Source organism: Castanea sativa, chromosome 1 (genome assembly GCF_040712315.1).
Source record: "Castanea sativa cultivar Marrone di Chiusa Pesio chromosome 1, ASM4071231v1".
NCBI classification, from domain to species: domain Eukaryota; kingdom Viridiplantae; phylum Streptophyta; class Magnoliopsida; order Fagales; family Fagaceae; genus Castanea; species Castanea sativa.
In genome coordinates this window covers 79,839,864-79,855,022 of record NC_134013.1, presented here as the reverse complement: position 1 = coordinate 79,855,022, position 15,159 = coordinate 79,839,864, and the positions used below count along the sequence as shown (strand labels likewise).

The 15,159-nt window shown below is 36.9% G+C and overlaps 2 protein-coding genes across 3 annotated transcripts; both read right to left on the bottom strand.

The window, feature by feature from the left end:
• Positions 1-1,065: 1,065 nt before the first annotated feature.
• LOC142622337 (uncharacterized) lies at positions 1,066-1,953 on the bottom strand. The gene has a single exon (XM_075795789.1). It carries the CDS (start codon positions 1,751-1,753, stop codon positions 1,286-1,288), a length of 468 nt encoding a protein of 155 aa, XP_075651904.1. The 5' UTR covers positions 1,754-1,953; the 3' UTR covers positions 1,066-1,285.
• Positions 1,954-5,393: 3,440 nt separating this feature from the next.
• Positions 5,394-13,547, bottom strand: LOC142614385 (RAF-like serine/threonine-protein kinase 24). 2 transcript variants are annotated; one of them, XM_075786922.1, is made up of 11 exons: positions 13,377-13,509; positions 11,175-13,135; positions 9,677-11,084; positions 9,396-9,577; positions 9,190-9,261; positions 8,950-9,102; positions 8,678-8,841; positions 8,432-8,579; positions 6,303-6,425; positions 6,118-6,205; positions 5,394-6,016 (listed from the first exon to the last, which is right to left on the bottom strand). In XM_075786922.1, the coding sequence occupies exons 2-11, from the start codon at positions 13,131-13,133 to the stop codon at positions 5,796-5,798; spliced, it is 4,518 nt and encodes a 1,505-aa protein (XP_075643037.1). In that variant the 5' UTR covers positions 13,134-13,135; positions 13,377-13,509; the 3' UTR covers positions 5,394-5,795. The 2 variants fall into 2 exon arrangements, with proteins under 2 accessions (XP_075643037.1, XP_075643036.1); XM_075786921.1 differs by having other exon boundaries at positions 9,677-13,135; positions 13,377-13,547.
• Between the last annotated feature and the right edge of the window lie 1,612 nt (positions 13,548-15,159).

The window sequence follows — 15,159 nt, the reverse complement described above, 5'->3', positions numbered from 1 at the left end:
AGTTTTACATCCTTCTAAGAGAGAGAGAGAAAAAAAAAAAAAAACTAAAGTTTTACATGATGAATTAGGGTTGTCCAACCCACCCACCCAAACTGCCCGTACCTGACCCACTTCCACCTGATCTGATTGCTCCGATGGTCGGATGTGGGTCTCGAGCTCCAAAACCCGACATTGGTGGGTCGGTTTCGAGTCCACTCCTTCAAAACTCGTGAAACTTGACCCGCCCGAAAAGCATGAACATTGTGGCGAATTCTCTAGCTTTTTGTCGAGTTTTCAACTTGATTTCGCACATTTCGTTGACCTAAACAATCAGATCCGGCATAAATACACAAGATCCAGCGCTTCTCAGCACGATTTGGGGGAAAAATCATCGGATTTGATGAAATCTCTGCTAGATCCAGCTAGATCTCACCAGATCTTGGCTGGATCGGGCGAGATCTCGCCGATTTTCGGTGGTTTCCGGTGGGTTTTGGCTTCACCCGAAACCGATCCCACCCGATGAAACCCAACCCTCTTAACGGGTCAGTTGTAGGTTGGATTCTTGCCTACCCGATCTCTTACGGGTCGGTTGCGGGTTGGGCACAAACTCGACCCGCCCGACCCGTGGACAGCCCTATGACGAATAATGTTTTTTTTTTAATGCATTATGGCAACATGGTTGAGATTTTTATGCAAACTACAAATTAAGTAAATGCTAAAAGAAATATTTTTATTCATGTTTGACATCAAAGTATCTTTTTTTGAGATAGGACATCAAAGTATCTGGATATATGAAAATATGCATATGAAAATATGGATCATGTATGTTTCATTTTGAAATTTGATGTCTAGGAGGCAATAAGTATGTTTGTCACGTCATGTCTTCCCTCATGTTGTGAATATCTGTTAATTGTTTTTTGAGAAAATGAATAGTAAGGGAGAAACATTAGTTTATGTATTTGTTTCATCTTATAAAAAATGACATAATATAGTTATTTCTCAATAAATATGTATATAATGTTTTTCGTCTTATAAAAAGTTAATTCATTTGTAACTATCTGGTGCATTGCATGGTATAGAGACTAGTTATTATTATAATTATTATTATTATTATGAGCTTCCAACCGGATGAACAAGGAACTATGAGAGATTTTATGGAAAAACGAGATGACAATATCAAACACAAAACTAAATTCAAAAAAAAGACACAAATAAAAGATTATGGACGGACAATAATATTCTATGAAAAAAAAAAACGGTACAAAGAGAAGCGAATCATCAAAAAAAATTTATACAAACAATACCATCACCTTCCTGGTCCAATTCTCCGCTGTTCTCCGTGATTATGAATAGGAGCAGCAAACCTCGACGAAAAACCAAGAAGCAGGTCATCTTCCTCACTATCAAAACCACCATCAAAATTAAGAGCATAACTCTCTGGATCATACTGAAACTTGTTCCTATCTTTCTTGTTCTTGTTAATCCCAAATCCGCTGAACTTTCTCACAAAAGTCTTCCACTTGGGCCCGGCTAATACTTCCGTTACCTGCTTAACCTTATTCAGTTTATTCTTCCACCATGATTCCCTTAGCTCTCCCTTTTGCTGCAAAAGATATTTGCTTTCGTTGTCATTTCTTTTCCTCTGTGGTCTGAACCCCAAAAGCCGAAAACAGCCACACCATGACCCAGAAGCAGAATCTTCATCATAGTCGTCATACATAGCTTCTCCATCTTCATTCTCCTTTAATGGTTTTTCATCATAAAGGGCAGCCATGTTTGTGTATGTGTGTTTTGCGAGAGAGATTTATGAGAAACTAGAGAAGCCTCAAAATAAAAAAAAAATTAAAGGGTTTACCATATGAGTTGCCAATCCTATCTTCAAGGGAAATTGAATATGAAATCCTATTTCAAAGTTGTATTAGGATTTTACTTGTACGTGTTTTTCATGCTTACACGTTTTCTACGATCGCACGCTGCTATTTATTTCTTTAACAAGACTGTCATTAATAATTGGTTTATTATATATATGCAAAAACCAACAAAATAAGAAATATAAAAACGCGGGATTGATTGCTCTTTCGTGTTCAATGTCAGGGCCTTCAAAATTGAGGTTGACTAGTACTAATCAAACACGCTTCTAAAACGATTTCACAAAGAAAGCCCAATTGCAGTGATCAAAACTCAAAAGGTATCTCTATTTTTATTTTATTTTGTTGAGGAAAGTATCTCTCTTTTTTCTAAATTGAAATAATTTAATCTACTAGTATAATAGGCGATCATATGCTATTTCCTTTTATTTTTTCAATGCTTTATGCTTTTTTTTGGAGAGATTTATGTGGTTATAATTTTTTTTTGGAGAAGATTATGTAGTTATAACTGGTAAAAATTATTACAATGTAATGTAATAATTACTATCATATACCATAAAAAATTACTATCATATGATATTAATACTTAATAATAATATTTTAAGAATAATGCTAGATATACAAATTACTTTACAAAATTTTTTATAAATTGTTGATATGGTGAGTGATTATTGGTAAATAAAAAAATGATATTAATAGCAGACCTAAATAAAAACCAATAAAAGATTGGCCACATCAATATTTTGTAAAAATATTGTAAAATAGGTTGTGTCGGTAGCATTATTCATATTTTAATAATTTATATGATAGCAATTACTATCAATTTAATGTAATAATAATTACTACCATTTGATAGGAATGCTTAAAAAATAATATAGATAGTCACATAAATAACTATGTCACATATGATAGTAACTAAATCACATTTGTTATTTTGTTGGCAACCTTAGATAACATTCTTTTTTTTATTTAAAAAAAAATCTAATAATAAAGTTATATTGAATAGCAATAGTCAACAACCACAAAAAGTTAATTTATACATTTTTTTTTGAGCTAATTTATTAATTATATTGTTAAAGTGACACCAATTATATTTATTGCCATGTCACTTTGTAATAATTTTGTAACAAAATTTGGAATAGCTTTGGCATTTCCTCTTTTTGTTTTGTTGTTTTTAAATTTCTCATATAGTTATCAGTAGTAACGTTACATATAACAATAATTATATTACATTTGTTGGTAGCTTTATACCGCATTCTTTTTTTCTTTTTCTATTTGTTAGTTTTTAATGTTTATTTTTCTTGTTTTATTATTTTTTTTTTTTTTGGGTTTAAATTCCTTATATAGTCACACTGGTTATTAAAGACATCACTGTGGATAGTAAAATTGTCACATATGATAGCAATTACATTAAATTTATTGGTAACCTTATGTCACGTTCTTCTTCTTCTTTTTTATGTGTATACATATTGGTCAATGATACAATTACTTCAAAAGAATAAGGCTTCACCTCTTACCCCCAATATGGCAAGAGCATAGCACCTACAATTGGTGAATATGCAATTCTTGCAAGGTATAAGAGGTGGGCCAGGTGGCCCAATAAAAATTCACATCAATTAAAAAATTTTAAATAGACAATCCAAAGCCAAATTAGCAAATTCAACTCACATTGAAACCAATAGCCCACCGCCAGCTCCATAGCTTCCTCATTCTTATCACCAACAAAGAATTTAATAACTGAACATCTCGGTCCAAGTGCTACCTCCCCCAAGCACAAAATGCACGGGGAAGGGCTACAATTGTGGCATTCATCTAAGTAATTTAATAACTGAACATCTTAATACAAGTGGTATTAGAGGCGTAGCCAAAAATAATTACTTGGAGGGCCGAGTTGTAGTAGAGATATACTAAAATATAATTTAACCAATTTTTCAGTCCTTTGTATAGATACTCTATGTTTCTAGGTTGATATGGACCTGTTATGAGATAAACATTTGGAGGGACGCTCATCAGACATTGAAGTATCAATATTTGTTTCTACAGATTACCTAAGTTTTGAATGACATACAACTTTTTCTTTAAAAAATGCATTTGCTCATTAATTGGCACCTAATTTCAATCCCCAAAAAAAAAAAATCAATTCAAAAAATGATAAACTAACTTGGAACAGAGATATAATAAATTATTATATAAAATTCATTCTTACACAGTCTCATGGCCCTCACCCCACCCGGACCCACTCAAGAGACAAACAACCCAAAAGCCAAAAAGGATGAGTCATAAAGCCAGTGGGTCAAGAATAAAGAATCCAATAACAATAAACATAAAAAGATAAAGTCAAATTAATATAAATTGTTTTATTGGCAAAAGATATCACATACACATACTTGATATTTCTATTATGCTATTTAGTATTTAGTTCAGTTCTAGAGAAAAAGAGAGAGAACTGAGATGAGAATGACTGAATGAGATACCTTGAGGAATTGAGGTGACGGCTTTAGGATTTAAGGTTGAGCGATAAAGGCTAGGTGAGGTTAGCGGCTAGTGGAGCTACAGCGTCACGGTGAGTCGAAGAGGCATGACCGCATGACGTGAGGACTGGGAATTCAGGCAGCATGAATTGAGGCCGTCAAGCAGAGCACAAAGGTGTGACTGCATGAAGACTAGGAATTTAGGCAGAAGCGAAAGGTGATTTTTGTTTGATTAGGATTAGGGATTTCAGATTTGGGGTTGGGCTAGGCTAGAAGTACCTTTAGTTTAGAGCAGAAGAATTTTGTATAATTAAGGATTTTGGGTTGGCCAACTGGGCTAAATATGGACAAATATTTTTGTTTTATTTGAAGTTGTATTGAACTGGTTGTTGAAAATAATTTGGGGGGCCGGATTTAATTCTTGGAGAGGCCCATGTCTTTTTTTTATATACTCAAAGGAAAATAATAAAAATTTTGGGGGGGCCAAGAAGCTAAGTAGCTCCGCCCTTGAGTGGTACCTCCTTGAGCACAAAATGCATGGTATAAAGGGTTTAGACTACAATAGTAGCATTAGTGGATTACGGGAAAAGTTAAGAGCGTTAATTTTAAAAAATATTTTTCAAACACTTTTTTTAGAAAAAAAAAATTAATTATATTTTTTTATTGGCCTTTTATATTTCTCTTGAGAAAAATTCTTAGATATTCCCTAAGTATAGTTAAATGGTGTTCACTCCTCTCACATTCATAGTAAACCCTACCATAAATTTAATAAGTAGACTCCACCATGAATATGAGATGAGTGAGTACCATTCTCCGTACATTGAAAGTACCTAAGAATTGCTCCTCTTGATAGTGGTGTCAAAACCTTCCTAAAATAGTTTATTAACAATTACCCTAAAGAATATTGAGAAATCAGAATATTGAGGGCCGTTTGGTACATGTGTTTAAACACATGTTTTTAGTTTTCAAACAACATTACACATTTCTACACACTTTTTCACCTACACGTATTTCCAAAAAAATACTAAAAACGTTACTAGAACAACGTTACCAAACAGCCTCTTGATTACCGTAATAACTCTTAAAGAATCCTAATTCATAATTATGGATAGGTGATCATGTAGAGATTCCTCAAAATTTGAGCCAAGAGAATTTGAAAAAGAAAATATTACACCCATCCTTAAGGGGAGCAGGAGCTCAAACAAAGCATTGGCGCCAATCATACCCAAATTACTAATGATCTAATAGGGTTTTGGTAACACAAAAATGACAGAAGAAATGTACAGCAGCACATACATCAGGAAACTAGACCTAAAAAACTGAAAACTTGTAACCACTAAAAAATTTCTAACCATAGACAGTAAGACGATCTTCCTTGTTACATTCAAGCACAAGACATCACTTATCTTCCAACAGCCTGAGACACAGGCCTCTAGCCCAAGGGGAGAGACTCCAAGTGGAAGCGGCTTGCCCATGATCATTTCTGAACTTGAGACTGTGTGGAGGGGGGGAGTTGCTGCTGTTGGTTTTGTCCTTTGGGAGGAAGCTTTGCTTCCATAGAACGTAACTCATTTGCAATTTCAGTGAAGCTTGGTCTTTCTGATGGCTCTGCTGACCAACATTTCTCCATCAGTGATCTCCAATCTGAGTCACAAGATTCTGGTATAGGTGGTCGCAATGTGTTGCTCACAATACCCCCTGAATTGTAATTGCAACTATTATCAGCATCTCAAATTCTGATTCAACCAAAAGGGAAGATAACCAATTATCAATGTGATTGAATACAAGTTGAAGATTACCTATGATAGCCCCATAGTGCAAATCTGCATAAGGCTCTTCTCCAGTAAGGAGTTCCCATAATACGATACCAAATGAAAATACATCAACCTATTACAAAACAAATTTTCAAGCACAAATGTCAAATTCAGTGAGTGAGAGAGGGATTATTATAGAGGATGAATAAATGAAAAAGTAGAGCATAAACCTTTTCAGAAACAAGACTACTGCTACCATTCAAAAGCTCTGGTGCCATCCAAGGAAGTGTTCCCCGAACACCACCTGAGATCAGTGTCTGACATTTTACCTTGGATAGGCCCAAGTCACCAACCTGGTTCCAAGAAACGTAAGTTTAAAATCACTCTCTCAAATTAATGAAAACTCAGAGAATGGCAGGCAGTTGAAATGAACATATAAACAAAATATCAGACGTGCCAAATACAACAATACAGTACTGCCAACTAAAAAAGAAAGCTAAAAAAAAAACCTCAAAAAATTAACAAGTAAAAATCTGGTCTGAAAATTTTTTATTATTTTATTATTTTTTATTATTATTAGTAAGTTTTGGTTCCAACAGGAGGTTAGAATTAGTGACCTCCACTTAATGATGCATAGTCCCCAACTGGTTATGCTATCCCTTGGAGTTAAAAATCTGGTCATATATTGTGACTTATATTGAGGGTTAATTCTCTTAATTGTTGCTATCTATCCTAAATTATAGGATTTGCAATATCTACCCTAAACTATAAACTTTTGCAATCAATAGATCCAATACCCTAATTTGAGATTGAACTGTTCAAAATTAGTTTTAGAATTAACAAATTAGCGACTTGGTTGGGTTGGATATCTGACGCACATGGGACCTAGAGCTACCAAGTTCCATTTCCAATGAGCATTAGTTATAAGTGAATTACAGAAAGCATGCTTTAAATCAAAATTACAGAAACTGAAATTTCTAAAACACGACTAACAGGCATGTGACAGAATCATCACATGTCAGCACTCATTGACATATCTTTTAAAGTTTTAATTCACTTATCATTTAAAAGAAGTGATTCCTTTCAAAGTAATGTTATAGTCATTAATCTTTTTAATAACTAGGATTTACCAAGTTATTGAAAGATGAATTTTCTAGGAACTACTTTAAAAAAATATTCAACAAAATGTGCGTAAAAGAAGCAAGGTATGCAACTTGACTATGGGCAAATGACCATTAAATTCAATTCATAATGTTCCAACTTCCAAATTTCATTTAACAAAAACATAAAGAAAAAAAGGAACATAGAGGACCAAATAATGAAAAAAAAAAATATATATATATATATACACACACATATTTATATATATGGATGGGCTAACACCCACAATCAGTAGATTAGGTATTCAATGGGCATGTTTACCAATTTAAAAGTAGATGATTTGTGCAACTGCAGTTGTTGGAGAACAAAAAAGAAAATAAATAAACAAAGGGATGGTAAAAATCTATGTAGTGGACTACTAGATAATCAATATTTTAACTCAACCAGCTCAACTCTCAGAAACAACAATCCTAGTATTAGTTGGGGGAGATGAAAATATTTTGACAATGACAATAAATGATGACTGCAACTCAACGTGAGGAAAAAAACTGTATACTCATTCTAGATATTCAATTGCTCATGTTTGGAGTGGTCAACATAGGTGCTTCAAACCCTTTGACAATTTTAGAACCTAGATCCACAAATTCTTCTCATCCTAAACCCACCACAAGCACGCAGAGAAATTTCGCAATTTGTCCTATGTCATTGAGTTTAAGCTTGCACACATAAGAACCATAGATAATAAAACAATTTTGAATAATAATGACTGTGAATAAGCTTTGTGATCAAATACATAATATCCTCAAAATGTACATGAGGGTGAATTTATGTAATGAACCAGTATACGGACACAGACCTTTAAGTGTTTGACACACGAAATTTTAGAAAAAAAAGCATCCATAATGCATAATTTCTATGCTCATCATTGCAAATATTGTAAATTACATATATTAACATAAGAAATTTCTCCAGATTATATTGTAATATATAAGCCGATATCAATATGTGCTTGTGGATTTCCCATAAAGGGTAAGTAGAGAATCTAGAGAAGATGGCTCTTATGAACAACTAACTACTAGAGAACATGAAATTGGTTGACATATAAAGAAACAAGGTGGTACCTTGCCAACTTAATCATAAGTTATATGGTCTTTGTTTATTTGACAACAAGGTGATATTAGAACAATAATTCAGCACATTTTGAACTCAGAAAATGGACCAGAATGAGGTTGTAAAGAAATCAGGCCGATTCACTAACCTTACATATTGGGCGGTGAGAGTCTCGGAGATTGACCAGTAAATTGTCGCTTTTCAAATCAAAATGCACTATATTCTTTGCATGCAAGTACTCCATTCCAAAGGCCACGTCCATTGCAATCAAGAGGCGCTTACGCTTGTCAAGATTCCTGACATAATCACTTGTGTGTCAATTTTACATAACCTTGAAAATGACACAAGGCCAAGCCACAAAGGACAAAAAAAGAGGAAGGAAAAAATACATTACTTTTCATTTTTCTGCAATGCATTTCTTAAAGAACCATTAACCATATACTCTGTCACTGTTGCCACAGAACCTCCAGGGCCATCAAGCACAACACCATAGAAAGCTAACACATTGGGATGGTGCAAGTCAGCAAGCTTGATTGCCTCATTCCAGAAATCATCTCTCTGAATCCATAGACCAAAATGTAGTGAATTAATAAGCAAGCTGAAAAAAAAAAGGGGGGGGGGGGGGGGAAGCTACATTGGAACCTATTACAATAAAAATACACCAACCATCCGCTCTTGTTCTGAAGGCTTCCCAGCAAAACACCTATCATTTATCCGTTTGATTGCAACGTCAGTACCCCTCCATTTTCCATGATAAACAGTGCCAAAGGTGCCAGAACCCAATTCTCTCAGCTCTTCAAGGTCACTGTTTTTTATAATCTGCCAACAATTGCGGCATGGGATAAGAGGCCAATTTAGCAAAACAGAAATATAATTTCAATAAAAATGCAAAACCAAAATTTCAACCTGCAAGCGGCCAATGCCATCTGATACTGGAAAACCAAGGTGTGCCTTATCCGGCAGTTTGTTCTTGACATCCTGAAATAAACAAGGCAAAAGAAAAAATAAATAGAGAAACAAAGAAACCAACAAGTAAAATAATCTCCCCCCCCCCCCCCACCCCACCCCGCTGAAAGTAAAAAAAATAAAAGAAGAAGAAGGAAGTAAATGACCTCAGCTTTAGCTTTGCGCTGCATGTCGACACTGCTATTTTGATTATCTCCATCTTGAATAGCTTCAGACTCATTTCTATCATGCAAGTCAGGATTGGAAGATGTAGCTGAGTGAAGAACAGTAGCAGCTACTCCCTCAGCAACAGCTTGAAGATCTTGCTTAATCTGTTCCTCTGCTGAGCCTTTGACATATAAAGCCAGTAAAAAAAAAAAAAAACCTCTGCAAACAAACATTATATAGTAATTAATTAATTACACAAGCAAATTAACATATTACTGACCTTTAGAAGACCTAGAATGCTCTGAATGGAAATCCTTGTTCTGATTGCCCAGCGACTGGTGAAGTCCATCCTCCAGGCGTACTTCTGTATTTAGTTCCCCAGTATTGCCCAAACGGCTCTCACCAAATGGATCCCTATTAGCAAAGGCTTCTTTTTTGGGCAGAACTTTGTTTGGTCTTGGAGGTGGAAAATAAGTATCATGGCGCAGAGTCCAAGGATCCTGATTGCTGAAAAGTGAGCTTGATGAATCTTGAACATCTCCAGTTCTACCAGATGGAGATAAAGAAGACAGTGTATTATTACTTGAGGGGAAGGCTTCCGCACCAACTGGTACCATCTTGGGCTGGATACGTGAAGTGTCATCCTTCAGCTCAGCAGGGGCTGAAATTCTATCAGTTAGATGAGAAGACTCAACACCAGATAATACAGGGTTGCCATAATGAATTTCCTCAGGATCGAAGTTATGAATACCAACATTTGATTGAGAGTATGATTCAGGATTAGCCCAAATAGCAGGTTGAACCACCTCATAGGACTCCAATGCTTGAGAACTATGCACATAGGAAACTTCTGTAGAGGGACAAGGCATACCTTCAGATGGTTTATTGTGATTTGTCTCAAAAACTAATTTGGGTTTGCCACAAGTATTATCTAGAAGCACCTCCTTCCCTGTAACTTGCTGTGGTTTGTGATCAAAGCTGTCTTCCTTTCTAATTTTATCAAGAGGTGCCTTGCTGTGCTCATTATTATAAGTTTCAGAAGGGGATATTCTGAGGGAATCCATCCTCCCATCAATTGGTCTCAGCTGATCATAGGAAAAATAAGTGTCTGCAGTGTCTTCTTTTGGAAGAATGCCAGGATGTTTGTTAGGATATTCTTTTGGAGACTCCTGAAATATACGTTCTGAATTTTGAACTGGTGCACCTGCAGCTGACGCTATATCACCATTAATGGGTTTATTTGCTAAGGCATCCTTTTTAACCTGGTATTGGGCTGGCACTGAATGCTGCTGGACAGCATCATCTAGGTAAGACTGAGGTGCAGTGCCTATGAATGCAGCATAAGATGACTGTACATCACCTGCCCTACCGATCACACTCAAGGGAGCTGAAATCCGAGGTTTATCAAGATCATCTGCCTTTTGGAGAATAGTCCTCTCATTTTCATTCTGTGTCTCCAGACTTTGAGTAAATGCAGTTGTGTCTGATTGAGTTATCCCAACTTGAGTATCCACCTGACCAAGGACCATGGGTTGAGCCCCAACTTTCTGATCTACAATGCCTTCCCCCAAGGCTCCAGTTACCATAACCCTGTTCATTGGCTGAGCCCTCATATTTTCCTCCAAACGGAGACTATGATGAATTGAGTTAGAATTAGACACACAACTTGCACCTGAGTCTCTTTGATCCTGTACCAAAGTATCAGAATGTGCATGAGGCAATGCTTTTTGACACATATAACAGTCCTCAAACCTTAGGCCTTTTTCAGTATACATTACCTGCTGATGAGGTCCCAATCTATCAGAGAAAATTACATGCTCAGGCACTGGAACCTGATGCCAGCCATATCCTACAGTTGCAGATGGGGCCTGAACTTGATATGTATTGTAGCTCTGCTCAACGGGAACCTGGACAACCCTTGGTCCAAATTTGGTTTCATCAGCATAATGATCCAATCGAGTTTGTTGTGGTTGCACCATTGGCTGAATCATATTTGGTCTTATACTGACATGAGATGATGCAGGAGTCATGGTCATGTGCACCGCAGGAACATACTGATGGGGAGTAATGCCACCAGCGCCGTCATGGAAGTGCTGTTGGGTGTATAAAGACCCTGAAGTCCCCAACAGCTGATGATTTGGGAACCCCATTTGAGGAGGAGGCTGCAGATAATCTGCATGCTTCTTAACTTCTTGGTGAGGATCAACATAAGCCTGCAAATAAGTTCCAGAAGTTGGAATGTCCATTCCAGTTTGCTGCAGCCCCAATTGCAGCTGTGATACAGTAATAGGCACGGACCTTTCTAACTCAACCTCGGGCTGAGAAGATGAAGTTTGGGGAGGGCCAGACTTAACCACAGGAATGCCTAATGGGACTGAAGAGGCATCTGTATAAACTGCAGGGTTGGGATCTACACACATTAATCTTGGAGCAGTGTCATTAGAAGTAGCTAAATTTCCTCTAGGCGATAACATGCCAGTTGATGAAGGTCCATTAACATCACCTTGACCAGGGCCCAAGCTATCAACAGCTTCAGTCCCACTAAAATCAGAATTTTGGGTTGAAGAAGCACTCGCCATGCTTCCCTTCCTCTTGATTCCACCACCAACTCCATCTGTTAACCCATTCACTGCATCAACATATCTCTGCCCACTATCAAGTAAATCCCCCAACTGTACTATACCAGAAGGATCAAGTTCTGAAGCAGAAAACAAAAACAGCCTTAACTTAGATCCATCCGAAGACCTCTCAACCAATTTCTCAAACTCATCCATCATGTTATCAAGATCTTCAGGGCACGAAACAGACACCAATGCATCAAGATCCTCATCAGGGAGCTGGTATTTGATAGCCACAGGTTGCCCATAAGTATCCACCATCTTTTGCATCAGCTCACTAAAGCTCACATCTCTCCTAACACTAATGATTCTTGTCTGTCCTCCAACGTATCTCAACATCCCATCGCTTGGTCTGGGCAAAATCTTTCCCCCAAAACTGCACAAAAACTTTACTTTCTTCCCCGACACTGAATCATCGCCACCCTCATCACTTACCTGATCAGCCCCACTGCCAGCACCCCGGTTGCCCAAATTGGAACTATAACCATAACCAGCAGCTAAACTATTCCCAGTATGATCATTGGCATTGCCACTAATCCTACTTCCTAAATTGGGATTGTAACCAAACCCAGTTGCCATATCACTGCCAACCTGATCCACACCACTGCCACCAACCCTATTGGTCAAATTCACATTATAACCATTCCCAGTTGCCATATCACCGCCAACCTGATCCGCTCCATTGCCACCAACCCGATTGCCCAAATTCACACTATACCCAGTCCCAGTAGCCACCATAGCACCACTAGCAAGATCAACAGCATTGCCACCAACCCGATTGCCCAAATTGGGATTATAACCAAACCCAAAACCAACAGCACCAGGATGCCCCACCGAAGTCACGGGCATGCGAGGGCCCCACATGGCAACACCCAGAGCCCCATTTCCATACCCCAAACCAAAAAACCCGGCTTCGGACACTGTCCCAGCAGGATAAAAAACGGGTATGGAACCGGGGCTCCCGGCCTCCAGAGGCGGGTTGGGGAAAAACCCTTCTATGTTTCTAACTGTAGAAGCAGAAGCAGCCGGCGCAGGTGCAATGCGTGGCTCTTCTGCTATACTTCTAGCTACGTTTAACGGCCGTAGATCTTGGGGAATAGAGTTCTGATCAAATGCCATATCTACAACAATATATATAAATTTATATCTACTTCATGTTACTATAAATCAATCCACAAAAGCAATAATCATAATAAAACTAGGGCTGTGCTTAATGGGTTTTTTTCCCTTTTCTACATTCGAGTCTAGAACTAGTCCTATCAACTAACAATAAATTTACACAGATATAAGGGTTTTCTAACCAAAAAAAAAAAAGCGGAGCTAAACAGAGAGAGAGAGAGAGAGAGAGAGAGAGAGAGGTACCTGATTTGAACGGTGTTGGAGAGAGAGATAAAGATGAAGAAGAAAGATATATGTAGAGAGAGAGAGAGAGAAGGAAGAGTCGGTGGAGTTCCCAAACGCGCCCTCGATTCAGGGCTTTGATGAATCTTTTCTGTCTTTCAAGTCACTCTCTCTCTCTCTCTAATTTGTCTCTATGGGAATTTCATGTATTTTTTTCATAACAAAGTTGTGTTTGTTTTGAGAGTAATTGATTGTGTGTGTGTGTGTATATATATATATATATATTTTTTTTTTTTTTTTAAATCTAGGAGGTGGGAATTTTGATTTATTTTCTCGAGAAAATGAAAGAAAGTGAGTGTCGTTGTATATTTGTGCGTAGTACTGAGTATAGAGAGTAGCGATGTGAAGTCAGAGAGAGAGAAGAGAGAGGAGCGGCAGAATGGGGCATGAGATTTGGGAGTATGCGTGGCGTTTTTTAGTTTTTTAGTTTTTTTTTTCCTTCAGTTTTAAGGAAACAAGTGGAGATAAAGACTGGGGAGGCGGCACGTGGATGTAGAATGGATCGTTTCATGCAAATTTTCTCTTACTACTCCTAAAAGAGTTTGTGTGGGATTCTCTCTAATTATAACTCCTACCTCAATGGGACCTAGACTTCTAAATATATTAATATCCTTTTATCCAATCAAAAATATACAAAATAAAGAAACACAATAAATAATTGCCTAACTGAAAAAATTTTTTCTATATAAAAATTATTAGGAGGAGGTTTAAGTCGGTGAAAGTTCTTTATTTGGATTTGAGTATAACATTATCTACTCTTAAAGTAATTAACAGCAAGGGTGGACTAGACAAATAAGAAATAACTTATGACTAAATCTAGCCAAACCACATGCCACCAATGGTTTTATAATTCAACCAACGTCTTTTGATGTTTCTAACGGTGATGTCCATAATTAAAATATCTTATCGTTCACGTATAGACAAGCATTTGTTAATTAAACCACTCACTCTCGATTGTTTGATAACAAAATTTATTAAACATAAACTGAAATATCTGAAGAATACAAATAAGGGTGGGAAAACATTCACCCTATCCCCTTCCTCCTTCACAGTGCATGTGATTGTTCCCCTTTGATGGAGATCTTGATATCTCCACCAAATTTTGGTAGAGATCTCGATGTCTTTGCTAGATCTCCACATGATCTTAACACCTTATACCTAATAACAAAGCCTAGGCTCCATAAATCCCATATTGGCAACAAGGATTATCCTCACTACCATTGAACTGTAGGTTCACCTAATTAAACCAACTTTTTACGGTTGTTGGACCAGTCAAAAACTCATGCTTTCATAGTCGACAACAATTCCAATTCCCTCAAGCCTAATCAAGTCGATTCTTACCCTAAATGTGACTTTGACTTACCCGTAAACACCCCTAATTAGAGAGACTTGTCTCCTATATCTCTTATTGTTCCAAAAATACCTTTATAAAGTTTAGTGTATCTTTGTCAATATGTTTATCAGTGTTATTACCTTTTCACACGTTCATCTCAATTAGAAAACTTCCCCATAATATGATGCCCTCAATTATATGGGAGGGAGATGTGTAGTTCGAAACAAAAACACGAGGCACCACAAAAAGATGTTATTGACCACTAGGCTATCATTAAAATCCCAAGATAAAGAGATATTTAGTCAAGGATGAGTTTATAATTAATAATAAAACCACTTTCAACATAATATGTTTGGTGCCAAATTTGAGCAATAAAATCGTTGTAGGTATTAGGTTCTAAGAGCCTATCCA

Coding starts and splice junctions, on each gene's coding strand:
- LOC142622337 (XM_075795789.1), bottom strand. CDS start 1,753: ATGGCTGCCCTTTATGATGAAAAACCATTAAAGGAGAATGAAGATGGA.
- LOC142614385 (XM_075786921.1), bottom strand. CDS start 13,133: ATGGCATTTGATCAGAACTCTATTCCCCAAGATCTACGGCCGTTAAAC. Junction 9,103..9,189: donor ATGGCATTGGCCGCTTGCAG/GTTGAAATTTTG, acceptor AATTGTTGGCAG/ATTATAAAAAACAGTGACCT. Junction 6,206..6,302: donor GTAGTCTTGTTTCTGAAAAG/GTTTATGCTCTA, acceptor GTTTTGTAATAG/GTTGATGTATTTTCATTTGG.